Here is a 27,646-nt window from a genome sequence, read left to right on the forward strand (position 1 = left end):
CTGATAACTGTGCAAGATGGACTGTTCTCCATTAGAGAACATAAACGAGAAGATGGAAGGTGTCTGGGGAAAGCAAACGGAGCCATTACTTACCCCACGGCACTGCACCCCAACAGAGTCTTGCAGAGAGATGCTGACGCCCAGTATGGGACCCAGCATTGCCACATGCACTCTGCAGTGTGCTGTCAAGGTGGCATCACTTGCTCCAGTGCCTGCTCCCTGCTGCACCATCGACACCCTAACCCTTTCTTTGACTGCTTCACAACTGTCCAGGCTGACCCCATGCTGGGTGGATGCGGTTTTGCTGGTGTGGGTGTATGGGGGTCCCACTCCATCTCGTGAGGATTCAGGTTGTCCCACTCTCTCTTGCTATGGCGCTGACAAATGAAAGCATTCACACATAGTTTCATGACAGCTTAGCATTCCTCCTGGAAGATGCTAAGGCCTCAGTCCAGAAATATCCGGACATCAACAATACAGCTCGTCCAGCTGCTCCTGTGGCAGGACCAGCAGCTTCCCCTACAACAAACGGCAAGGGCTCAGCAGCCACCCTGGCATGACTTAGCAAAACTTATGAATGAAACTTGTTATTCTGCAGCTGTTCAATGCAAAGTTGCTTTGCTGCACATGTTTTAGTACTGTGTGCTTTTGAGTGAGCATAAAATAAAGGTTACATTTGGAGAAGGAAACACTAACATAGGCCTTTTAATCAGGAACAAACTGCAGCAGAATGGGATGTAAGCAAATCCTTACATTAATTCCTTTTCAGAAACTCCCTGCAGACCATATAATCTATTTTAGCTTCAGCCAAATCCTCACCAATCCAACTTCAATTACAACACAGACCAGTGAAGTACAGGAAGGCTTCAATATACAGAAAAATGAGTTATCAGAACTTTTACTGAATATGCTTTCCATTCTCAAATGTATTTTGATAGCTATGGTTACATGATGAAATATGTAACATGAAATGATGAAGTGTTAATAAGAATGTCACAAATCAGGGTTATCAACTTGCTTGTTTAAAAGATAAAAAGTCCCCAAGCCCAACAACTATATAGTCAGGTAAGCCCAAAATTAAACTTTTTCTAGAAAATGCAAATGATATGCTAAAAGGGCACCTGCCTAAAGATACCTGTAAAATGTTGCAATGCACAGGCTCAACAAGGAATGTAAACCACGGCTTGTGTAAGTGCAGTATAAAATCCACTTGCCATCCTTGCGATACAGTGCCTAAGGGAAGCCACATATGGCACAGCCATTGGGACTTTAAGAGTATAAGGAACAATGCAAATACATCAAAAAACAGGACACGGTTGTGCAAAGTCCAAGTGACTCCCTTGAACTGACTGTAAAAACCCTGCATATTTAGATTACCCCTTCGTTTTTTTGTCTTACTTCAAAATTTACTTCTAGAAGTTTGGTATAAGGTGGACAGTTGGTGGAAAATACAGTCTCAAGTTCTCATCAAACACTACTTGTTCCTTCACCACTAAGGACAGCATACTCTTGAATACAGGTCAGTTTTTAAACAAAAGATGCACAGATAAGATACACACACAAAACACACAGACTAAATATTGCTTCACTGTATCAGTTCTGGGAGCAAAATGCTGTCCTCCCCACATACTTTGTGGCTGAAACCCCTCCAAATTCAAGATATATATCTGCTGATGCTCTACTGAAGAAGTGCACAAAAAGGAGTAGAAGTGATACCGCTCACACTTCAACACCGCTTGGACATCTTGGGACTGAAACAGATAATCTATAGCTTACGCAGACTGTTTCTAGCCTTCTGATGGAGGAGAATTTGGGCTGTTTTCTACTATTCTGTCTCAATTCCTAGTTGCTTTATTAGCATAGTTCTATCAGTCCGTCTTCTCAGCTGGCTGCAAATAAAGAGCAGATATGTGCAAGGCTTTCCTGCTCTACGGGGTAATTTTTTAGCCATACCAAACCAGGCTGCTCTGTTGAAGTGCCACCTGTGCAACTTGAATATTTGCAGAAAGCAGCTTAGGCTCAAGGACATGGTCTCAAAAACTTGTTGCAAACCGGGGTTCCTTGACCTCTCTGATCCTACAACTAGGTGCTGTCTGTGGCTCTGAAGCATCTCGTGTGGCATTTCAAGGATATAGGCTCATGCAAAAACACTCTATAGGAAGCCTCAGAAGGGGTGTAACTATAGTACATGGTAACCTGGTCTGAAAGAAACATCAACCTCTCCTGTATGTTCCTGGCACACATGGCATTCCTTGCATTTCAGTGATGCTTTTGCCAAAATGAAACTTTTTGTCTTAAGCAGAGAGACAGGAGGCTGAGTCTAAATGATGACACTGGAAAAGTCTGTGCCACCTTGACTTCCACAACTGTAAAGCTGGGGATATCTGTTATTCAGCTTCTAGAAAGGACAGTGAAAAAGTGTTTCGGAAGCGTTGGAAGCTGTTCTGATGACAAAAATCCTGTTAACAGAAATGTTCTCCTTCATAAGATAATTCACACAAAACTGCTGATTTTTTTCATATCAAAATGAACGCTTTTTATCAGTTTTTCTTATTTGTGTTGGGAGGAGCTTCGGGCTCCAGCTTTACGTTCAGGCTGCAAATACAGCATGGCTACAGCGCTTCATTACTTGTGTTTCCAACCATCCTCACACTTAAGAAAACGAAAATTCAAATCTATTCAGTAGCTACAGCAACATTTTCAATGCAAACCATCTCCTTCACCACTGACACAGACACACAGAATAATTACCTCAACATTTCACATAATAATGACAAAGCAGAACTTTTATTCCATGCCAACTTTAAGGCAAGGTTAACTACTTCAAAATCAAAGGTGTCTCAAATACAGGAATGTTTCTCCTTTGCATCCTTCTATTTGAATGTTAAATTTTGTGCCACTGTTCCAAACCTGTAAAACACTCCCATACACATAAGTGAATGCCCAACTTTTACTCAGTGGAAACAGTGGACCAGGAATGAGTGATCTAGTCCTCAGCTCTCTAAAGTTAAGGTCTTGTGCAGGTTATTTCACAAACCTAAGTGCAGGATGGGCTGACCCAAAATCAGTGGAAGGTGTTATCCAATTAAGGACTGTGAGCAAATCCTGAAAAGGCCCCTCAAAAAAACCAAGCAAACAAACAAACAAAAAAACCCACAAAACCCCAAAACCAACCAGCCCACCAAAACCACACATACAAAAAAGAAAAAAACAAAAACAAACACCCCCCCCCCCCCAAAAAAAAAGCCAACAACAAACACCCAAGAAAAAAAAAAAAAACAAAAAAAACGCCCTGTCCCACAGCAATCAAAGAGCCCTTGGCTTCTTGGCTTTTGGAGACGAAATACTCTGTTGTGACCCCATTTCTAATCCGTCCAGTTTTTGCACAAGGATCTCTCACCTTGGCTTCTTCCAAAAGAAAGACATGTTTTAAAGCATGCTTTTCCTGCACATGGATTGATAACAACGTTTCATACGTCTTTCCCTCTCACTGGTTTTGCAGAAAAAAGGAGAGGAAAAACTTTTTCCAAGTAGAGAGTACAAAATCCCTCTCCTGCCTAGAAATTACTATATAAAACTTACAATCTGGTGAATTAAGAGAGCCCTCTGAAAACATTCTTTTGCCACTGTCATTGGTTTATCTTTTCTCCTCCTTTTTTTCCAGTTTCAGCTGGAAGGGCAGCATCTGTGCATAGTTGGAAGCAAAACCACTTTACTTATAACCACTTTAAATTCCAAGGAGGTTGAAAGATGGTGTTTTGCCATTCAGAAAATGTAGCCCATCACTATATGCAACACACTGTGACATGGTATGACCTCATGTACAAATGTCAAAAGCTTCATGAGAACTTTGTTTCATTCATAAAAACCAAGAGAGTGTACATCAGTGGTCTGCTAGCTCATCTCTCCTTCTCTTCAATATGACTGGTCTAAGCAGGCAGCTAAATTAACAGAACTAAGAGTCTGGCTGGAATACTGAGATAATACATAAGCTGACAAAACCTCTGCAAAGCTGAAGTTACAACTGAAGCGTGGGGAACAGACTGCATGTGTTGCCAGAGCATCCCAGCTATGTGCCTGGGAATTCAGTAACCATTTTTGTTAGAGATACACATTTCTGATGTTTTGAAAAGTTGACTGTGAAATGAACTTTTTATTCTGACCTGCTGCTCTCCTACACCTTCCTGTAAAATATCTGGATTAATAATACATAAGTCTTCACACAGATCTTCCTTAAAAAAACAATCAGTTATGGGCTTGCTACAGGTGTTTGTCAGGTGAAGTTTTACAGTCTGCACCATACAGCAAGATTAGATGATCCTGATATTCCCTCTGGACTTAAAAATCTATGAACATAGAAACGAAAAGTGTCTGAGAATGGTTGCCACCTCAACCACAGAAAAGGAAGAAGTAAATCACATTTATTTAAAACATGATAAACTTGTCTTCAGCAAGCAGCAACCACTAATCCTGCAGAAACATGTCACCAGGCATCATACCAAGCAGTCTTCATGTTATAGAGAAAGTTCAGCCCAGCAATCAATGGAGAAATGTGTAAGAAGTATCTTTTGCAAGAGACATCGCTTGCAGTATGGACAGTCAGGACTTCAGGGAAATGGGCCACCCTCCTCAACACACAGAATCCACTGCTCACAGCCTGATGGCTGACAGCCCTTACACCAGTGACAACAAAGGGGTAAAAAACCTCAAACCCTCTGAGGACTGTGAAAAGCACCCAGAAAGAAAAATGTTATGGGAGTGTAAATCATTGACTAACAGCCTGACGGTATTGTTTTGTCTGTAGGAAAATGTAAAAGCAGCCATCTCCTTCAAAAACATGCATAAGAAAAAAGAAGCTTCTAAGAAACCTATTAAATGGGTATGGTCCTGCTCACATGTTCAAGTTTCTCACAAAAATATTGGTGCCCCTTTCACCCACTAGCTCCCTGCTATGGAAAACCACTTCTTTAGAGTCTGGAAAATGCTGTTTGATCTCAGTAAATTACATCTCACTGCTTGTCGGTTTCTGATTGATGGTGTAACTTAGGGAACAATATCTGTGTGTGGAACACTGTCTGGAGAAGCAGTCAGGGATTATTGAAAATACAGTATTTATGCAGTTTAAAAATCAGTGGCACATAGCACACAATGTTTTCTAGAGTGATGAAAAATCACTGGAGTGCATTTGGGAACAAAGGGTATAAGGTCTTTTGTCTATTTGTAAGAACACTCGACTGGTAAGATTTCTTAGTGAGTTAGTAGTGATGGATGCAAGAAAAAGCGTCAAACACAGTTGAGCATAAAGCCAACTGCTTCTCTGACCAATGGGAAGAAAGGAAGACGTCATTGTTCAATGGTGGTCAGAGAAGAGGGAAAAAAATAAAACTGAAGAAAAGAGAAGGAAAATGAACCAAGGATCACTGATTTCTCCAAGCCATTTAGAACTACTGGAGAAGGAGGAAAAGTGTAAGGTTTCATCACACCATGAGTTGTTTCTTCATCTATCTGATATGTCACAGGTAGTTGGAAGACTTTCAGAAAAGAGCCATTCTGAAAGAGCAGCCACCTCCTCAACATAAATGGTTGGAGTTACTGAATTCAAGATCTCAGTGCCACAGATACGACTTTATACACACCTAACCTTTCAAAACATATGAACATATGAAGTAGTATCACCCTACTCTTTCTCTGTTTTTCTTCTTATTTCTCTAGCATCAGTTACTGTTTGGTTCCAGGGAAGCAGCTCAATGGAGCTGGTCTACTCTAGCAGGCCATGTTAATGCCTGCGGTACACTCTGCTAGCTACTGGAGCAATGGAACAAGAAAGCAAGAGAAACATTCTCAAAACCAGAGGGTAAATTCACCTGGAAATTACTGCAGACTATAGTAATCCTTAGGATAGTCAAAAAGCCCTGAACATGAAAGGAAAATTTATCTGCAGTAGTTTTAAATTCAGTAACACAGTGTGATGAGTTTGAAAGTGAACAAGGAAGCAAGTCTGCAAAGGGCTTCATGACATTGTTGAGGTGCAGGAATAGTTTCCATTCATGGCTCAGAAAGAAGAGGACAGCAAAGGCTCAGTGGGAGCCTTTGCAGAAAAATTATGGACAGCATTTCTGAGAAGAGAGAAAAGATAATTCTGTGGCTGGGGCAAGCTGGTGAGCACCAAAGACAGCACCTCAACTGACTCTTCATACAGCTTAGAGACATACACAGGAGCAGAAAGGTACAACTAACGGCACTCCTGAACTACGAGACTTCTTAAGCACAAGGTCTCACTACTGTACAGTAACAGCCCTACGCTGCCACAAGCCTCCCAGCAAACAGCCACCACCTTGTAAATGTCTGCTCTCTGATGTCCTGCTTCCTTCCCAGCACAACCCACACCTCCTGGGAGCCTGCCCCAAGGCAAAACTGTCCCAGATGCCCTGGTGTGCACTTACCTCTCACTTTTGACTCCGAGTAGGAGGGTACGTCCTCAGAGGTCAGGATCTGGGGGAGGCATGTGGGAGCACCAACACCCTGCCCCAGGTAGGAGGCGGGTGGGTAGTAGGAGCACATGCGGTACTGGGAGCTGACGGCATGGCGGCTCTCCATTCCCTTCACCTGTAGAGAGAAGCCAACAGCAGCCTGTGAAAGCTGAGCCCTAGTGCCTCTGCCCCACTGCCCACTGCCCCACATGCACACAGGGTGTAAATGGAAGTAAAATCCTGACATACTGGCTTTGGGTTTTCGCTTTGTTTGTCTGACAGCGTGCCCACACTGCTGAGATACAGGCAAGCTGGTGTGGAATGGGATGCAACCTGGCAGCAACAGCAGCAGCACTGGCATACGTCTGGCTCATTCACCTTACCTCAGCAGGAGCTGCACCTGGCACGCAAGCACATACCCTTCACTGCAAGGAGCCTCGTGACAAGTCCTCTTCTTATGGCACAGACAACACAATGAGAAGCTTTCTAGACCTGTTCAACTGCACATATCTAGCCAGCGTCAGAGGTAAAGTGTCCATCGAATCCCTATACCTCCCCAGGGAACGACCCCTCTAAGAGCGATGGTAACTGCTCTGCTAGGGACCTGTGGGGTGCCTAAGAAAGACAGCCCTACCAATCGGCTCCCTTGACACACATTCCACAGCACCCAAGCAGTGACACACATACACAGATGCATCACGTGTTGCGATCCACTAAGATGGAAAAATATTTTCCTGATTTACCCAGAGAAACCAAGCTGTGGACAGACTACATGAGAAGCCTTTAACAGAGCCACAGCTGGAGACCAGCCAGCAGGTCTGCTGTGTGAGCATGGTGTCCACCAGACCAAACCACCTGCAGCAAAGTTGGCAGCACTCAGAAATCAAGGTTTATCCTACTCCAATACTCTAATACAATCTGACCTGATCTCCTTAGATTTTTGCTTTATGAAAGAACTACCATCTACTTTTATTTGTTCCAAAGCCCTACAATATAATGTGGCTATAGCACTCTGAAAAAGCTTCAAAAGATTAAGATTTTCAACAGGGAAGGTAACACCACCTCTTCTCCCTAAGTCTGTTTGGCAGTGAATGAGTACAGTGTGGAAAACTTCCAGGCAGAGAAAAAAATCACAAGTATAATGGCAGCAATGCCAACTAATGTACATCCAGCTATGCCATTAGACATCATCTTCAAAACCAGAAGTGCCTCATAGCCTCTCCAGCCACATGACATGGCTGAGAGCCAGAGGAGCTCTGCCTGCTGTGGTGGGTAACAGCCAGCCGTTCATGAAGCCCTGCTTCTCAGGCCTTCCCGGGCTGGGGAGCTCAGAGCCAGGGAGCAGTGAAGGCAGGGAGTGAACCTGCTGTCCTGCATGGCTGCCCCTCTCCAGCAGACACCCAGGATCTGTCCTGGCAGAAGGAGCCACCGGCACCTCCAGTGAGAAGCCAGAATGCAGTCACCCCTTGTTTTCCTAGGGCCCCCTTAACAACTCAATATTCATCTTATCATGTGTAGCTGGAATTAATGTGGCTTGAGTCACATGAAATACTGCTGGTGCTGAGACAGGGGGCAATATCCCACTTTCCATGTGGAGCCAGGTTTACAGCAAGATGAAGTGGCAAGAGAGAGGGGTGGCTGTTTACAAGGAAGCAAAGTACACCTCTGCCCGTCTCCTGACAGCAGCACAGTCACATGTATTTGCACATGACTGAGGGATTGCCAGAACATGCTTTTTCAGCCTGTGAAAGTGCAAGTTTTTCTACTGTAATGTAAAGCAATAATTAAAATGTAATTTTTGTACCACCTGTATGCATGCAGAGAAAGCTCAATATGCACTCAAGTTCCATGCACGATGAACAGTAAATTACTTTTTTAAAAAATGTCACGTATCATCCCAAGGAAGCCTGAAATTGAAAACGTCACTAACATCCCTCTGCTGTTCTGAAAATGGCAGCCTTTTCTTGGAAACAGACATCTGTGCTTTGTACAGACTTCTTCAACAAAACCCAGGCTGCTCCACCCTGAAATTACGGATTAGCAACATGAACTTCCCAAAAACTCAATCCAAAGGGCATTTTGCACCTGCACATCCACGAAGTTCAACAGCTCTAGAAGTACTTGGGGGAAAAAGGGTTAGTGAACTCCTGTCTGCCTGCTGTTCTGCACACACTGTCTTGTCTCCCTCAGTGGGGCAAGGCTGCAGGCAGCAGCCATGGTCCTCACATCCCCACCTCTCCCTTGTGCAAGTGCATGTGCACACATGTACAACGGAGAGAAGGTTTCCTACAGCAGACAGCATTATTTCAGCTGTAACAAAATGGAGGGATCACTCCCTAGGACTTAAAATGATCACATGCATGTTTTCGCTTCTTGTGGAGTGGATGCAGTGACCTGTTTAGTTTCAAACATTTTCTTGGGGTTTTTCTCCATTTCTTAAAAAACAACCTACCTAAAATGTCTGGATGCAATGAATTATCACTACTATTATTATTAGTGTGCGGTAGCTGGCTAGCAAGAGACATGTTTTATAATCTTATTACCCACACGAAGTCTATGAACCACAGTTCGACCGACAGCCACTGGCTTGGCTCTGCAAAGACTATGCAGTGTATTAATTGCTGAAGAAACCTAAAAGCTTTTGGTTTTGTTTTATTAAACTGTTTAGAATACACACTGCAGTAAATCTGAAACGTAACGTTTCCTTTTTATAGAGCTTAGCAGTTCTATTTTACAGTAACAATAAAAAAAAACCCAAACAGTTGTAAGAATTCTTGACCTTAGCACTGCATTAAAAAGGGGGCTTAGGAGATCACTAACCCCATGAGAAGGGGCATTTGTTCTGTTTTAACTCCTGCAGCTCTGGACAGTCCTTGCATATTTTTGGGTACCAGAAAGGGAAATAAAACAGCCATTAGAGGCCACGAAATATTCATATTATTTCTAAATCAGGGCAAATCAGCTTTCCACATTTTGCAGCCAGATGCCAGGTGCTTCCCTGAGGCCTGTACTGGAGGAACACTGCAGTCATGTAGGGATCACAGTAGGAGATGCCTGGCCCTCTGGTGTCTACTCCTGCTTCCCTTGCCCTTTCCAGCCCTACAGCAAGGCCAAGACAGGCAGGGGATGGGATGGTCCCACAAACCACACTGGTTTGTATCACTGCAAGCTACACACCAGAAGAACAAGGCATGCTTTAGGTAAAGAAGTGCTGTGGAGGCGAAGGACATGCACTTGCTCTTTGCAGAGAGCAAGCTGAGCTCCAGAGTTGAACTCTGCATTGCTTACTTACAGTGCATCCTTGTCCGACCACACATCACTCTGTGAGCAGGACTTACCAAGTACCTCACTGACTTCAGTGGGAGAAATACATGTGGCCTATTCTACATTTACAAGTTCTCCTAAACTGTACAACACAGCACACACTCAATAACTTCCTACAGGATGTATTTCAAGCAACAGTGTCATGAGTAGAACTCATGAGCAAACAAATATGGCCTGATTAAAATACCATGCATTCAGCAAAAATTCTTTTCCATGTTCCCTTGAAAAGCCAATATGAGGAATCATAGAGGCAGCTACAGCTTGTTTGCAAACATGCAAGCTGGAAGCAGGATTTTTCTGTCACTACAGCAGTGCCCAACAGTGACAAAATACATAGCAAAAGACAAGAAGTACAAAGAAAAGAGAATGCTCTTGCATCAGTTCAGACCATTCCCATGTAAAAGCTTTCTCAAGAGGTGGTAGAAAAGCAAAATAAAGCTCCTCTCCAAGCTCCTGGCAGCATCTGCATAACCTCTACATATTTTCTTCATGGAGGAAGAGCCAAGAAGGCAGGCACACAGTTCTCCTTCCAGCTCTGAAGACTAGAGAACAGTCCTGCCCTTCCCAGGTGATTTATTCAGACAAAATACCTCCCAGGTAGTTTTTTCATTTCCAGAAGCTGCCAGCTGCAATCTCCTTGCAAGCAAGCCAGCATTACTCTTAGCAGTACATTCACATTTTGCAGTTGATCCGGACCATGTGGTGTATTCCCCAAAAGGACAAGTAGAAGGAGGTTGCAGATGCTAATCCTGAGTGAAAACGGCTGCAAAGAATTCAGAGCAAAGAAGAGATCAAAGTACTATCCTTTGACTCTGCCACTGATGTGTCCCATGGTCTGGGCCAAACCACTTCACCCAGGCTTTCCATCCTTCTGTCTCACTCATGACTCACCAACAGATGCCTAAACCAATACCAGTAACTATGGAAACATCAGAGAAATTCTGTTAAAAGTTTTAACAAAGCCTGCTCCTTCTGCCTTGATCTTAACAATAAAGCCAGCTTTAGGGGGCATAAAATTGTATTTTGCATTTATGTGTCGCTGACTGCAAACAACAGAACTCACAGGTCATTTTTTCTGACATGAGGTGACAAGGCATCCACTGGGCACCAGAGTGGGAATCCACACATCAGGAATCTCCACTGTCATCTGCAGGCTGTGTGATGGTGAGCAAGTTATTTAACACTTCCCTGCCTCAGTTTACCCAGCTGTAAACCAGGGCTGCCGCTACTCTCCCACCTTGCGATGCTGCTGCCCATGAGCTGACCCCGTACAACTACTGCTGCACTCGCACTGCCCAAGGCGGCTTTGTTTTGTTCCTAAAACCAGCTAAGCACATTTTCCAGCATGAGCTAAAAATGAGTCTATGATATCCTGCCTTGACTTACTTTGATTCTAGCACAGAAAATACAAGAGACATCTATATCTGTCCCTCCTTGATAGACAAACTTAATTAACCTTTGCTATTCTGTTCCAACCTATTCTTTTAGACAAAGGCAGTGACCCATAAACAATATGTTACCATCAGAATCTCAACTGTGGTGACACCTAGAGATATAGCCCTATCAGCAGTATCGGAAAATAAACAGCTTAGATTAGCTCCTCCAAGAAATATGGATTGCATTCATGTCACACATGAGCTGTCAGAAACATTAGGATACTTTTAGCATAAATCTGTAGTGTGAAGGGTTTGTTATGAATACAGTATATAATACACTACTTACATATAAAATTGGGATTGTGTCAGGTGACTTGTGTATATATGTATGTGTACATATTTACACAAACAAACATTTTACGCCTATTTCTGGAGTTACACCACACAATAGACTTGTAAGAAGCCCAGGCTTATTGGAGGAAAAGCTATGCCAGAAACTAGAAACAGGTTGTGGAAGTTGAAAAAATTAATCTTTTTTTACTAGCAAACAGCTATTCCTAAGAATTCAAACTGCTAGCTGCTCTATCACAGCCACACTCTTCTGGATTTAGTAAAAGACAGGCTTTTATGTTTGCTACTCTTAAAGAAATCCTTAAAATACAGTTTTCTACCCCAGCAATGCTAACTCTTTCACTGCCAAATAGTAAATAAAATCCCCATTTTGCAGTTGCTGCCCCTAAAGTGGGTTGCAGTGAGACTGATTTCAGAAGACTGTATACCACGATGCTCTGACTTGCAGTACTAATGTTGGTGAACCCATTTAACTGTTAATTGGATTGAATGCACAATTATGAAAGCTTCAAGGGAGGGTGCAGACACTCACACAGAACTGGAGTGAAGGAGATGCACAGTAATCACCACATCTGCTGCATTTCCTCTGCGACAGAGGATTGCCTTTTCTTCAGGTGTTAACACTAGACGTATCTGATTACCTGCCTTACAGCTGGCAAAAGCAGCAGGATATAAATGACTGAAGGGTTCTTGACCAAAAGTATTGTCGTCATTATGCTTACAAATCGCAATGGATAGAATTTCCAGGATAATTGTATACCAATGAACAAAACCTACAGACAAATAAAGTTGCACCTCTACGAATCCACCGAAATACACAAGCCTCAGCAAAGAACAAAGACTAATGAAATCTGACATTAATCTACATTAAAGATTCAGTGATTCCGTTTATTTGCCAAGGCTCAATGATGCATTAATCCTCATCCCATCCTTCACATACACACACATTTCCTCCCTGTCTTTCTCCCTTGCTCACTGAATTCTGAAACAGCAGACAGCTGCGCTGATTAAGGCCTTTGTCTGCATCCACAAGTTATCTTACTTTATGCAATTCTCCTTGTCTGCTTAAAGTTACTCCAGGACAAGCAAGCCTCTACCAACAGAGCCTGGAGGTCTTATCTACATACCTTCAACTAGGATACCTTCCAGTGAGCACACGGGTAGCTTATGCAAAGAAACCCTCCTATGACTCACAGCTTAGCCAGCTACCCTGATGTGGTTATAGCAAACATTGTACAGCTACAATTTGGTAAAGAAGCAAAAATCAAAAACCTCAATGAAAACAGTTACAGCACTACTGCTCACATGAGGAGCCTCTCTTGTCCTGGAAGACTGGTTAAGAAATCCCGTTCATATAAAGAAATAAACCCAACCAGTACAGGCACTCCAACAAAAATCCCTGTGTAGATACACCTATGTGTTTCCTTTGGAGAATCAGCCTGCATGGGTTTGCCACGAAACCCCCCTGAAGGTGTAAGCAAGGTCTGATTCCTCTTTGTGGATCATTCTCTGAAACTCTCCTATAACTCCTTACTGTGCTTGACAGAAAACTGATTCATTCTTCTCCATTTAACGCTCTTTCTGCGATCATCTGTTGCTGGTAAAGTCTGTTGCATGTGCAGAATCGATGTTTAACCATGTGCTGCAGCTAAGAGCTTGTTCCCCTTATAACACAGTTAGGTTTCACAATCTCGGCACCACTACATCTTCAAACATTATCTAGCCTGGCTCTCACTAAAAATTTTTAGGATTACTAGTGCAATCTAATGCTGTCATAATGATATGCAAACCCCATGATTTGTAACTCTTCCAGCAATAACAATCCTTCTTGCAGATCAGCCTGTGAGAAACAGCCTATTTACACAACACCTTGAACTACACTCTCCCTCTGAACAGAAGAGGCACATCCTGGTTTTAGGCTATTTAGAAGCTTGAGGAGATGTCACACTGCAGCCAGAAAGCCCTATCTCTAGTCTTTCTGCACAAACACCTCATCAGAACAGCACTGAGAGATTCCAAAAGGTTTGGCCAGGAGAAATTAAAATCTCAGGTGAGGTAAATCACTACATTCACTTAGAGGTGAATACTCTGTGATACATCCCACATGGTGGGACTGAAAGAACAACACTTGGAGCCTGATGGTGCAAGGGAAATGGTCCTTTTTGACATTTTTTTTCCTTAATTACCTTTTTGGTATCCCACTAATTTGAGTGGCACTTAAACAAAAGATTCTACCAGATTCTTATAGATTCTGCAGGGACTGAAGAGAAAAATCCATGGAAAACAGACTATGGCTTTTATTTCTTTAACGGCTGCCAAAGGTCCCACAAGGAACAGGCGATCTCACAGGGAGACAATGGACCCTCTAGCCCCAAACTTCATACATATACAGTCTAGTTTCAAATCACAGACAGAAGACGACAACAGAACTGAGAGGACACCATCTTCATTCCAAGGTTTAACAGTTTAACATCTTTTTAACATACCCTCATGTCTGTCTTCCTCAAACACTATATGCTAGGATAGTTAATACCTTCAATTTACTTTTCTTTTTCTCAAGCAAGTAAAATCAGAGACATCTCTGCTGGCTGGAGGAATGGTAAAGTGTGAGACTACATGCCTGCAAGAACATCAATTTCACAGGACAAATGTTCCTGCCCCTCATTTGTGTTGCGACAGTGTCTCCAAGCATCAGCTCTGCAGTAGTCTCTTCCAAATTAGGTACTGCAAAAACTTCAGAAATAACTTCTCATCTGAAACACTCTGCTACGATGTGCCGAGTTAACCCAAACAACCAAAATGAAAAAGCTGAAACAGCACTGGCACCTCACCTTTTTATCACACACAAAATCCTATCCCAAGCTTGCCTTGACTCTCACCCTGGTCTAACGGTCAAATTCAGCAGCTAGAGAGGATGCTTCTGCATTTTCAGAAGGACCTTTCCATGAAAAAAAGTGTCTAACAATATGAAAACCTCACTGAAAGTGATGCAGACTGCTGCAGTACTTGTACCTGTAACCACCTCCTTGGCATCAGAAGTTAAAATGCTCTTTCAGTGTTGGTCCCTGTGCCAGAACTGCTACAGGAATGCTCTGTCAGCAAATGGGCCATCCCATCTGTTCCCTTCAGAAAGGAAGATTTGGTGGACATTTAGTCTTTCATTGTTGAGTAGTTTCATAACACACCCTTTGTAGAAGGCAGCCTGCCCCCTCTTAATGCTCTGCTCTACACAAGAGATCTGCCCTCCCCTGCCCTTGGACAAGGGACATGGGGCATACAGATTCTCAGATAGGGCACCCTCCCTGAGCTCAATCTCAGACAGAGAAGCATCACCACAGCCTAAGACCAAACAGCCTCAGGGTGATGGAAATGGCTCCACTTACTTTGACAAGAATCCCATTTCTTGGCAGATTTCTACTTTTCCAGTGTCCAACTAGTAGTAAGTTGGAAGCTACAATTATCGAGTCTTACAGTGATAGGACTCAGATGGTTTTATACCCTAACTAATGAAGTTAGTTGCAGGCACAGACTGTAAACTGAGCTCCCCAAATTGAAATCACAAGCCCTGGAGCTGACACTGCCACAACACAACATGCCATGTCACTTTCAACTGACAATGACCAGCCCACTGCACAACAGCATAGTCTCCTGGGTCACTTCAGAGACTTGGATAAGAATGACAGGAAAGAACAGGTTCCTGAAGAGGAAAGTCTCTCAGAAATGACACCTAAAGCCTCCAGGATGCTATTTTGGGGAATCCAGTTGGACTCCTTCTCCAGAAAACAGATCATAATCTCCTATGTCATAACTCAAAAGACAAAATTAAGTAGGTGGCCTTCATCTGTGCTTATGGCAACCTACCTATACCTGTATCATTGCTTTCACTGTGCTCCATCATAACTGCCACAGCTAATCCTCCTAACATGGGTCCTAATCCCACCCAGAAATCTGGTTGTGGTTTTGCACTGCCATTAAACCAGCTAACAGGAGGTTAGAATCAGGCCTGAGAAACAGGTTATCATCCACCTCACTCTTCCCCATAACACCTCTGTAACATCATACCTGCCACTGTTTTCCCGACTGGCTTGGCATGTAAGTTGGTGGGAGGCTTCGAAGGCTGTTTTTCATGGCCGACCCTACAATTGTACTCCCATTCTCACTTGAGGAGGGCTCACTGGCCACTGCCATTTGGTACTGGGAGTAGTTGTACAGGTTGTTATAGTAAGGATACAGGGACGGCTGGTAAAAACTGCTGTAGTAGGTGGAGTCCACAACCAAATCAGACGTGCTCTCCAAGTGCCCTCTGCTGGGAATGGAAGGGATGTCCTGAATGAGCATCCGCCCCTCTGGAAAAGAAAGCAAGAAGCCATTATGAGACAGGAGGCTCCATGAAGATCATTACATTTCACCTGCTGATGAGCTACGACTCCTGAAGGCTGGACAGAGAGTAGTAAATAGGAAGAGGGGGGGCGCTGAAAGGGAAACACGGCTGGATGTTTGGTAGAAACTCACATGGACTGACTTCCACACAAAGCCTGATACCACCACCTACATACACCAGAGACTGCAAAACAGGACACAAAGGCAACTGCAGGTTAAGATGATGTTCTGAGTCCTCAAGCAGCGTCAGGTGACCTGGTGATGATTTACACCAGCTAAGGCTGCAGCTCCCTATTATTCTTATATTGTAACAGTGTGCCAAGTCTCTTTTAACCTCCTGGAAGCAGACTGTAGCTACAGGACCCCTCTCCAGCCAGTTTCCTGCAGGTGAGAAGACACTTTCTGAACATGCTTCTGGAAAAGGACAAACAGCCACAAAGCCAAAAGAAGTTGCAGCAGGGAAAGCACCCCATGATCAGCCAAAGTGTCTCAAAAACCCACACGCTGCCCCTGAGTGAGCAGAGCAAAGGCCCTGCCCCGCCTTCATACACAAATTTAACTTCTGTTTACCTACAGAACCACAGAGCAGAACAAGTTCCTACACCACTGGCAAAAGAGGAGGAGGAGGGGATTGCTCATGACTTGCTGCCTGCACTCCGGAGTGCCGGCAGACTGAAGGCCAGCCGCCTGCACTCCCCACAGGCTGTCCCCACAAATGTCTGTTTCCCTGCTGTTCCCTAGGGGGACGGGGGCTTCTCAGTGGATGTTTTAAGTCCCATTTTCCTCACTCTAATGTCTAGTGTTACACTTGTGAGGATGAAAAAGTAAGATGCTTGTCGGTACCCTGCCACAGCCACGCTCTCTCTGGCATGCTGCATCTGCTGCCTGGCTGAGCCAGCCACAGCAATAAATGCCACAACCTCGGAAAGTCTAACTATGTGGTGAATACACATTTACGTATTTAACAAGGGAGCAACTGTAAATCCTGCCATCCTTGCAGCTCTGGTTCTACCTCACATCCCTGTTACCCTGTCCTGCACCTACCCTTACACAGTGTTCGCAGCATAATGATCCCTTCTGCAAGGAGCTCCTGCTCTTCCTATGTTGTTGTTTAACGCTACCATGGAGAAGCAGAGGATGTGGCCTAAAGCATACTTGTTAGCTCTCAAAGGTTATCATATGGAGATGAAGCAGCATGGACAATAGGCACATATGAAATAACATCCCTAACAGGGATGCCAGTCAGGCATTGCCTGGTTTGTCTTGCATCTTTTGGTGTATCTGTACCTTGGTTACATACCTGAAAAATGAATCAGGAATTTACCAGCTTCTCAGAGTCATGGTAACAGCTTCCAGTGTACTATACACTAGATCAAATGATCGTTTTTACCGGTTACTACCATTTACAACGCAATTCTGTTTCACTTCTGCAGCTGTAATGAAAGCTGTCTGCAATCACAGATCCTTCCAGGTCACTAAATTATGCAGTGCCCCCATTCAGCCCTTGCTGACACTTTCCTGACACCAATGAACTATACCCATTTATTATTACCAGAATGTTTTATGCCTCCTGCATCTGATATTTCTGCCCCACAGCCCTATATGAATGAGAAACAAGCCAGCTGGCCTTTTTCATTGGGAGCACCTCTTCGATTTGTACACAGGAGTTCACAATGCCACAAAAAAACCTTCACGGTTTTTGAACTTCCATATTTTTATGAGATTTTATGATTGTTATTATTCTGCTTCTGGGCAGGCCTCTCTTCAAATCCTTTTGTCAGTGTCTTTGATAAAACCAGAACTTATACCACTGGCACTGAAAAGCCAGCAGTTCTGATAAATCATAGCCCAAGCCTGACCCACTCCCCAGACTTAGCTCTCAAATAAAGCTGCAGTCTAACTGTTCTGCTTTTCATAATGTAAAATAGAAGCCAAACGCAAAATCCTCCAACATCCTGCTGGGATACAGATTTCACAGGAGACAGAAATATACAGTGCAGCCAGCCACAGAACTTCTGTCAGGGCTGTGCTATGCTGCACAGATGTGCAATTTCTTCTGAAACCTCTGCAGTGAGTTTCCACTTGCAGTGCGTCATAAGAAGAGATAATACCTTCCACAAAGAATGCTAGCACCAGGAACATGGGGCCTCTGCATCTACACACAAAAGGTGAGCCACCTTGAGGTGCGAGCAGCTCAACTGAAGATGAGGAGAATGTAGCAGGTTCTGCTGCAACTTTTGGAAAAGTCTCATGCACTACGCTTCCTAACATGGGACAAGATGGGCTAGGATATAACAGAGACCTGCCCATAGATACCCACAAAACTGTACAAACATCCTTCCTGTGTCTGTGATGTTCCAGTGGCTGGTAGTCCTACAGCTACTTCCCAAAGAGCAAGCAGCAGTGACGGTCTTCTGCTGCATTAAATAGGTGCAAAAAAAACCCCAAACCACCAACCAAAAAACCAAAACCTTTTTGCTCTTTCTTTTCCACTTTTACCTGTTATCTGGGGCTGGGGCTACCATGATTTGCATGGATGTGCAAAGGGGTTGACCTGTTGCGACCCACTTGTCCTTTATCTAGCTGTGCAACAGCTGCCAGCAGTTCAGTGCTCAGTATTATGAATCCACCAGAATGGTCCTCTGCTTTCCTTCTGCTGTCTCTCCGCTCTCCACTAGCTTCTACAGTACTATCAGCTGCCCTCTCAAAACTCAACATTGAGTTTGTAGAGCCATTCACCTGCTCATTCAGACAACCATGCACCCATACACACAGATCTCCAGGTGTCAGCAGCCTCAGGCATTTTCCTCTTACATACATGGAATTATGGAATCCATGGTCCTCATAACATCCCTGGCACACACTCCTTCTGAACTGCAGCCACACCACAGGGATGTGCCCCAGCAGATTAACAATAAAAATAGGAGCCATGGGAAAAGGGGAAGCTCAAGTGAAGGGATAGACACAACCAACTCCATACTGAACAAGGACTCTTGCTACAGTGATGGAAAGACAGCCAGAAGAGTTAATCTTCCCTAAATCTCAAGCCACATCATGCTTCTGAAGATGGAAGGACTGGCAGCACCTGACAAAGAATAGGAGAAAGCTGCCACATGCTTCAACGGACACTTTCCCCTGAATTTAGAGGATGAGATTTTCTTTGATGTTATGGTTTGGGACAGGTCTCTGTTATTTTTCTGTGGCATCTGGAGATTTGGTGCTTCACTTGGGAGAAGACAGATGCCTCATGCAAGACATACCCTTGTGCCATCTGGGCTTTGGGCAGCTGTCAGGTCAGATCAGGTCAAAGCACGCCAAAGGTTACTCTAAACTCCTTGCAGTGTTTCACCAGCCAGCCTGAGGGAAGGATGCCTCTGGAGAGCTAAGCAAGTCTTTGGTGACTCCAGCACACAACGGGTCAAGGGCAGGTGTGCAGACCTGAAGCTCTTACCCCATCCAACCTGGCTGATTGTGTCACCTAATGCATACACCATACATATACAACACACATAAAATGTACACAGCTGTAAATACACGAAGGGCAAAGATCTTTGCTATTAATGGAGAAAGCCCTGAAAGTCTTGACTTTTTTTTTTCTGAGCAATGAAAGCTCAGGAAGAAAAACATGTCAGACCAGCCAGTACTTACACAGGGTACCTCAGAAGAAGTGCTAACTGCCAATGGGAGCAGAATTAAAGGCCAAAGAACACTGCTAAACTCTCCTAGGGATAAAGCAAGGCACTTGGAGATCTGCCCAGAGAAGACTTCATGTTTATTGTATGCCCAGGGGAACTTTTTGCCCTATCTATGCCAGCTCTCTCCAGACAAAGTGTGGCAGTCAGCTGATGTGCAAGCACACCACTCCTAGGCAGCAGCATCCTCAGGCACAACCACCATTTGCAGAACACAGCAGATCTATTGGAAGCTGTGGCTGTAATTAAATTTTAGTTAGCTGGGGTTCCTCTTGCCTCCTTCTTTTGGAGTAATTCCTGACTCCTACCTACAGGCTGAACCTTCCCACAGCCTCACCCCTGGTCACTCAGCAAGCAAGGTGTCCTCCTTAAGGGAGGCTCTCAGTCTTTTTCCGCTGCCAAAGAGAGAACACCAAGGTTAAGAAAGCAGCTTTCAGCTGTTGCTGTGGTTTGTTGCTTGAGTTGGTTGATTTGTTTGTTTTCCCAAGTGTAATTCAACACAGCTACATGACTCTCCTGGCAAGGAGAGGGTCCTCCCCTGCCTCAGAACTTGCCAAGTTACTACACCTGCACATGGCAGGCAGCCCTGAGGTTCACTGCTCTAAGGGAAGCAGTTTTTGAGAGGAATTAAGCTGTCAACAAGGCAACTGCTGCTGTACCATGAGGCTCCCACTCTGTCCCTCCACCTGCCTTTTAAAACCAGAGGTCTGCTGCAGAAGCCAGGCTCATGCCTCAGCTGTCTTGACCCTTTACACAGAAAAACAGGGAAAAGCTCCTGGGTCTTTCCCCTGCCCACACAAACTTTAACATTCTGCAAGTTGCAGATAGGACACAAAAATATGTGACTGAATATGTACAAGAAGGAACAGAATTAGAAGCGAAAAAAAAAAAAAAAGAAGAAGAATGGGTAAAATTGTCACTCGGATTCTGTAATATCCAATCTACAACCTAGGGCCATCAGAGGCTCTCCATGCATGAACAATGCTCTTGCAGTGAAACAGTTGTGCCACTGGATCTCTGAACTCTTTTCTATGCCTTTACCAATTCCTGTAGAGAACCGATGCTACTTTTTTTGCACTATGTACACAGTGTGAAATATGTCCTACTCTTTCATAGAAGATCAATACAATGCACGATAAATACTGTTATTGATCTTGCAGTGTTGTAGACGACTCTCCAGCTCTATGGCATATTAATAGTAGTTAATCAGTAATTCATTTCAGGATGGCTGGGATTGTCTTCTAAGGAAGGTGAGTTCTTGGGGTCAGTTACACACATAGGTCTTACACATTCAGTAACCTGTGAGGAGCTCCTGCCTTCACTTTGCAGAGCATGATGAAAAACAAGTGGTCCAGTCCTCACTTAATGTAAACCAGTCTCAGACCATTTACTTCAATAAAGCTATAGCGATTTACATGAACTGCAGATACACATGGCAAAATCAGTGCAGAAGCCAGCATGCAGATCATTCTATCCCTTCTTAATTTCTGGGAGGAGAGGTGAAATGTCAGGGAATTTACAGGAATTTCCATCATCATCTCCATTTCATGATGCAACTGTATTTTTAAGCATACACACTAAGAAATGCAAACACTGAAGTTCTGTCTCTAACATTCACTCACTCTGTATATAAGCATGTGGTATTTTCTATTGCAATTGGTACTGTTAAGGGGCAGTTACACATTTTATTATATGTTGATAACAGTAATTCAAACATTTAAATATCCCTGGGCAAGCCTCTAGTGCTAAGGTCCAATGGTACAAAGTCCATATTATCAGACCTTCTCAGCATCTAAAACAGGGTGGTATCATGCAACTGCCTACTAGGAATGGTTACTGGACCCCACTTGGCAATCTGGGGGACAGTATTAGCCAGTTTAGAATGCACACACACCAGGAACAGTTGTAAGAATCAGGACAGCACATACAATCACGTATCAATGTCTGGGAGTATGCAACAGCACAGTTCAATTTACTCATGTGACCATAACAACTGATGAGTCTCCATGTGATTGTATATTTTAGGAAAGGAATTGTATATGCAGTGTGGCAATTAGCAGAATTTCACTGTCTGCATATACTGACTTGAGTTCTTATATGCACCTATGATTAGCAGTTTTCATTTCTTCTATGGCTACAGAGACTCTACATGTACACAGCCAGAGCACTGAAAACGTCAGAGAACTGTAACTACTCAAGTAACATGTTTTCTCAAGGAGTAGGAAGGCATAGCCATTGCCCAGTGAGCAGTGTTCAACTTCTGGTAGTTTACATTTCCTGTAGTTTTCAATTCAGAGTGACTGTTTTTATCACTGTAGTGTTAGTATTTTCCTGCAAGCAGCCTCTGTGTCAGGAAACACTAAAAATTAATCAGTCAGGAAACACTTGTCTTCAGACCTCAAGAGTTTTGGATCTGTACCTGACAATTTTCCCTTGCTCAGTATGCAAAGCATCAGTACATTCGCATTAACTGGTCTGGCAATACTAAGTCTCGCAATGTGTTATCTCAATTCATAGCTGGCTTCGAGGTTGGACAATAGCCTTGAATGAGGCTGGTGTGAAATCACTCCCTAACACCATAATCAGAAACACTGGAACAATATGTTTCTCCCACCAGACAATCATGACAGAGCTATTTCAGATGTCAAAGAAAGCTGGCACCATTACTTACTTTCTGCTGAGACACTCTCCCTCCCAAGGAACAAAACCTGAACGCCTGCTCTGTCTTTGAGAGGACTATTTCTGTTCTCTCCCGTTAGAAGTTGCAGATTATCTTCAGTTCCAGCATTGAACTTTTAGCTTGCTATAAAGTTAATGTGCTAGACGATGTTAATTCCAGGCAAGACTGTGGGGCTGTGTATTTCTTGCCACCCCCAAAAAAGGTCATTATCTGTAATTACCCATTACCATGCATAATTATTTCTTCTATTCTGGTCTACGGTCCCCAGGACTTTATGCTGTTACAGCTCACTGCACTATCTTATCAAATTTGTTAAGGAAGCTTTTTTGACCTTTTGAGCACTTGTCACCACACATACAAAAGCCAGCAGTAAATTGTCTAAGCATGCAGTGTGCGATTTATTATTTGCACCCTGCATAGTGATACTGCACAAAATATTACGCACTAACACCTTCCTATTCCCGCTTCCTGCTTTAGCTAAAATGGGAAAAGGAAGGAAACCTCTTTAGTGAGAGAAGGAAGGGAATAGGAAGAGGCTGGAGAATCCCAACAGTAATTTGAGGAACAGGACAGCAACACTTGACTGAGCCTGAACATCAGGCTCTGGAGAAGGTCCCAGCTGCAATGCCACCTTTCATCTTTCTTCCCTCCCTCCCCAGAGTCTGATTCCACCATTTCCGCTGATTACACCATTTCATACCTGTATAACTCTGTTGAACCATACTCTTTCACACAGAAGCCCAGTTACTGCTCCTTCAGAAAGCATAGAGGGAACTTTAAACACCTTCCCCTATCAATTTATAGCTTCTGCCAATGCAGTACAGGTTCCTAAAAGGCACATTTGGTCCAATATGGAGTTCACAGGGATTATCCTTTATGGATACAGATCTGAGTGCACAAAGGACCAGGTTTTCATCTACACTGCTCTCAAAGCCCTCTGTGAAGGACCAGACACTAACTGCATCCCAGTAGTATTTGTTTCAGCTAACAGCCTCACCATACAACAAGTCCACACACTATGTCCCTCTTCTTCAGACTCGTATGTGTCAAACAGGAGCTGTAGGGTCTGATTCCTTCCCAAGAAAACAAGAGCCGACTCCCTGAATTCTGATTTTTGTTTTCCCCTTAGTCCTCTTTCTATCAGTATTCTCCTAAAGGTGCGTTTATCTTAAAACCTCTCTTTTGGATGCTTCTGTATATAAAACTCTTAACCCACATCACTACCTGAAGAAATGTAAGATATTATTGTTTAGGAAAATCTAGTAAAAACCCCTAACTTTAATGCTTTTGAACTGTGTGATTAAAAAAACTTCCCAAACACAAGAAAATCTGAGATAACTTTCCTGCCATCATGACAAATAAAGGTACTCACTTTGGACTACAAGTGTGCAATATAAATTACTATAGCACCAGGTATGCAGAATCAGGCCTTTCAGATCTGCCAGTGAAAGCTTCTCCCTAAAAGCAGCGTGAAAAAACATGGACCCTAGATTCCTGAAAGCATCCCTGAATTCAGATCTTAAGAGATGGCTACCTGAGCCACTGCTGTGAAGATACATCCCTCCTCTGTGTTTCTCTGCTTTGCAGACCTTGGGCCATCAGTTCTGTGCTGGCTCACAGACAGCAGGGAGGTGGAAACCTTAACAATGGTAACAAGGAAGAGTCAGTCTGCAATTAGCCAGCTGAACCAGCAAGTAAGTGAAGAGCAGTCTGCAGAGAAGGGGAGCTTGCATTCATACCCCTGTCCCAGAGCCCCATTTCTGAGACATATGGGGATGTCCTACTCAAACTCACCTATGGAAGTCCTTTCAATTGTTTTGGCCAGAAAGCTTTTGAGAAACGCATGTTTCTTCCTCCCTTCCCCAATTTCCAACAACCGCATCTCAAGCTCAAACACCAAATCCAGCAGTTTTCCTCCTTGTTTGTGACTGCCTGAACACCCCTGAATGCCCAGCCATGCTCTGACTAACATCTGTTAGAGGGAGAGGTCAAAAAATTTGTTATCAGCCATATCAGATGCGTGGGCTAAAAGCAGCTGTGTCTCCAGGCTAAAGAGAATAAATCATAGCCAAAACAGCTTACTCCTACCACAGTCCCTAAGTATCTCTCTGACCATACCCAGGGAACATAGTTGCTCAGCAGATACATGCCTTTCTTTCCAAAGCAGAAAGACGTTTTTTCTAAAAAAAAAAAAATAAAAATAAATAAATAAATAAGGAAATAAAAAAGGAAAAACATGGAGAGCAGCACCTCTGATCCTCTTGCAGGGTCCTGGCCTCTTCGTTGCAGCTGAAGTGCACAAAGACTGATCTACCCCTCACCTTATCACAGCTAAGCCTCACCCAAGCACCTGCCTTGTGCCAACTCCTACAAGTCTTTCCACCTCCTCTCAGAACCTCAAGACAAAACAAGCAGTCATCACACCTTTCCTGCAGCAGTTCTCTGATAGCCAGGGCAGTGTCCCAGTGCCTCCGACACTCCTCATCTGACACAGCCGCTGGACCAGGAGTTCAGCTGGCATCATCGGTAAGCAGGAGGCATAATGGCAGCAGCGACTGCAGGTACATGGCATGTGTCCTGGGGCTGGAGATGGCTGTATCCACCAAGACACCAATGGCTGTGCTGTTCTGCTTCTTAGGGATTACTCCACTGACAGAACAATCCCCATTTTTACCCTGAAGGAACAGTATTACTCTTTTCTCCCCTCTAGGAATAACTCTGGAGTGGTCATTTAAGCAAAGCAGAAAAAGCCTTTCTAGTTCCACCTATGAAGGGCTAAACCACTCCTAAGTGGGACAGCACATGTTATCAAGAACAATATGTGACAGAAGGAGGCACCCCAGGATAAAAGTTATGCAGCACAGACTTTCACATTTCAAGAAAATCTGTGAGACACTGCAATTAAAGTTATTGCTACCATCTCGCTTGAGCTCCACAGCGGATGCACCCAACACACAAGCTTTTCACGGGATTCTGTCTACATGCTCTTTCTGTTCACATCAAAACCTATCCCACGAAATGAAAGACAAAACTCAACTTGAGCTGACAAAAGCACAATCAATCATACTAGGCATTAATTAAATCTTAGGTAAGCAGGTCACTGAAGGACAAAATAAACTGCGGTCTCTCACTCCAGGACATGTTTTCTGGTTTTCTAATTTTCTAATAATCTGTGTGTCTCCTGCCTGAGCCCTTCTAAGATAAAGCCTAGGTGTGCAGGTCCAAACCATGGCTAAAGCCCCACCACTAGCTATAAAGAGAAATGCAGGGAATAGTATGAACGTAGCAAACAGATGCAATACCTCCTTTGCCCCCTCTCTCAGCCTTCCACTGCTTTTTGGTTTGGTGATGCTCCAGAGCCTGGTGTGGCATGCCTACTTAATAACCACCAACAGTCTCCCCTCCACTACCCATTTTGAGCCCACTTTTCGGTATGCACAATGTTCCCAGGGAAGAAGTCCCACAGGCACCTCAGCAGTTTCAGCCACAGACACCAAACCTCCTTGCCATTACCACAGATCTGCCTGGAAGGGCTGTACCACTCCTTGGTCATCCTGTTCCACCAACAATCAGCATACTGCCCTCTGTGCACACCAGCTTCTCTGCAGTGACAGTGTTTCCTAGGGACATACTCCTCTGTTTTTCACTTCTGGTATGGGTTAAAGTGGCTCTTGTTTGCCCAACCAAACCTTCCCGCAGTGCACTTCTGTTTTCTGCACTGCTTGCCAGTGCATGCACCTATCACCTATCAAGATGACCTGTGACAATTCCAGGCTTGCTTCCAAGATACCAGTGGGAAGATCACACAGTTTACAGCCAAAAACAGGTCCCTGTGAGATGTCTCCAACACCACCATGTTGATTCCCCATTCAGACAGGCAGGATCATCCTTCTTATAACCATGTAACACATACACTACTGATTTTCTGTCAATTCAGTTTCCTAAGCAAGATGCCAAGGGATACAAAAATCAAATGCTTCATGTAATCTGACTGCATCAATATGTCACTTTGTCAAGCAATTTTTGTAATTATTACTAACTTGGCAGAATCTTTTACCAATAAACTTCCATTAATTCACATTGTATGAGCATCCTTTAACAGCTGCATTTCTGCCCCTCCTGCACATTTCAGTTTGCTGTGCACTGTTCCACTCTTTTCATGAAAGCTGATGTCAGGCTGATGGATTTACAGCCACTAATCCTACCACACTCACTTTTCTTGAATACTGGCATGACATTAGCTTTCCAGGCCTTAGGAATTTCTCCAGTGTTAAATGACTTAGTGAAAATCAGCATTAATGGACCAGAGAGATTCTCAGACAGTTCTTCTGTTGGGTTTGGTTTGTGTTTTGTTGTTTTTTTAATACTGCATTAACTGCATAACTGCAAGTTATCCAATCCTGCTGATTTCAGTTAATGCTGATTTCAGTTAATGCTGGAAATGAAAGCAGAATGTCACCATCCCCTTTTTTTCAAAGTAAAGATCAGAAAAAAACTATTAAGCATTTCCCCCTCTTCTTCTCAGGTATAATTTTTTCTACATGAGGTCAAATTATTGTTAACTCTGTGTACATGTGTTCCTAATAAAATTCCAAACCTTCTCAATTTTAACATTTTTAGTTAATTATAAGCTTCATACAAAACACTATTTTTTTTTAAGAAAAAAAAGTGATTTGAGAGGTGAAAAAAAAAAAAAAAAAAGAGAAAGCCCATCCAGAAGCCTGAAGCTTGGCATAGGAAGTTTCAGTTACACACACAACCCCAATCCAGCTCTAGCTAAGAAGAGCTGAAATACCACCAATTTCAGTGGAACTGGAGAAGGCGTATTTTGTTCACATTTAGCATAAACTTAATAAAAATGCCTGCTGCAAACACCTAGCATGCAACTTAAAAATCCTCCTAATGTCTGAAGAGTAAAACTTGCAGAAAATAATTTTTACTTCCACCATTACTGCAAGCTTCAGGCCCTCAATAACATGTCTAGAACAGCAAATTCCACTTTCAACATCTGCCAGTGACTAGAGCAAAGTAGCTGATCCTTTTGTATGAGCCGGGGCGTAATGCTTATTCTTTCCTTACCTGCACTTCTGGTCTCTATAATACAGCTTCAGAGAGCATATAAAAATATCAGCAAAAAAAAAAAGAATGGCTTTAGTAAAGAAAAAGCACTCAAAATCTTTGAACATGGCTTTGTATCTTTGAAGATGCAAGGTACTATTTCAATGCTCTCTCAAATGTTTGCCCATGCTGAACTGAGACAGCAGGATTATTTACATATCTAAAATTATTAGCATGCATAACAGTTAATGGGATCAGAACCAATAAAATTAGTGCTTCAGAAAATTATAAGCATGAGAAACAAGTGCCATTTTC

At 43.4% G+C, this 27,646-nt stretch overlaps 1 protein-coding gene across 1 annotated transcript in view; it reads right to left on the bottom strand.

The window, feature by feature from the left end:
* The window catches only part of DMRT1 (doublesex and mab-3 related transcription factor 1), a 55,553-nt gene that overhangs the window by 17,934 nt on the left and 9,973 nt on the right, over positions 1-27,646 (bottom strand). Inside the window, exons 3-4 of the mRNA XM_061375126.1 lie at positions 15,584-15,867; positions 6,444-6,606 (exon numbers count right to left, since the gene is read on the bottom strand). Coding sequence (XP_061231110.1) covers positions 6,444-6,606; positions 15,584-15,867 — 447 coding nt within the window. The remainder of the gene's footprint in view (positions 1-6,443; positions 6,607-15,583; positions 15,868-27,646) is intronic.

This window comes from Neopsephotus bourkii, unplaced genomic scaffold (assembly GCF_033783945.1).
Source record: "Neopsephotus bourkii isolate Nb327-2 ecotype Australia unplaced genomic scaffold, CSIRO-AGI_Nbou_v1 NB_1658, whole genome shotgun sequence".
Classification (NCBI taxonomy): Eukaryota; Metazoa; Chordata; class Aves; order Psittaciformes; family Psittacidae; genus Neopsephotus; species Neopsephotus bourkii.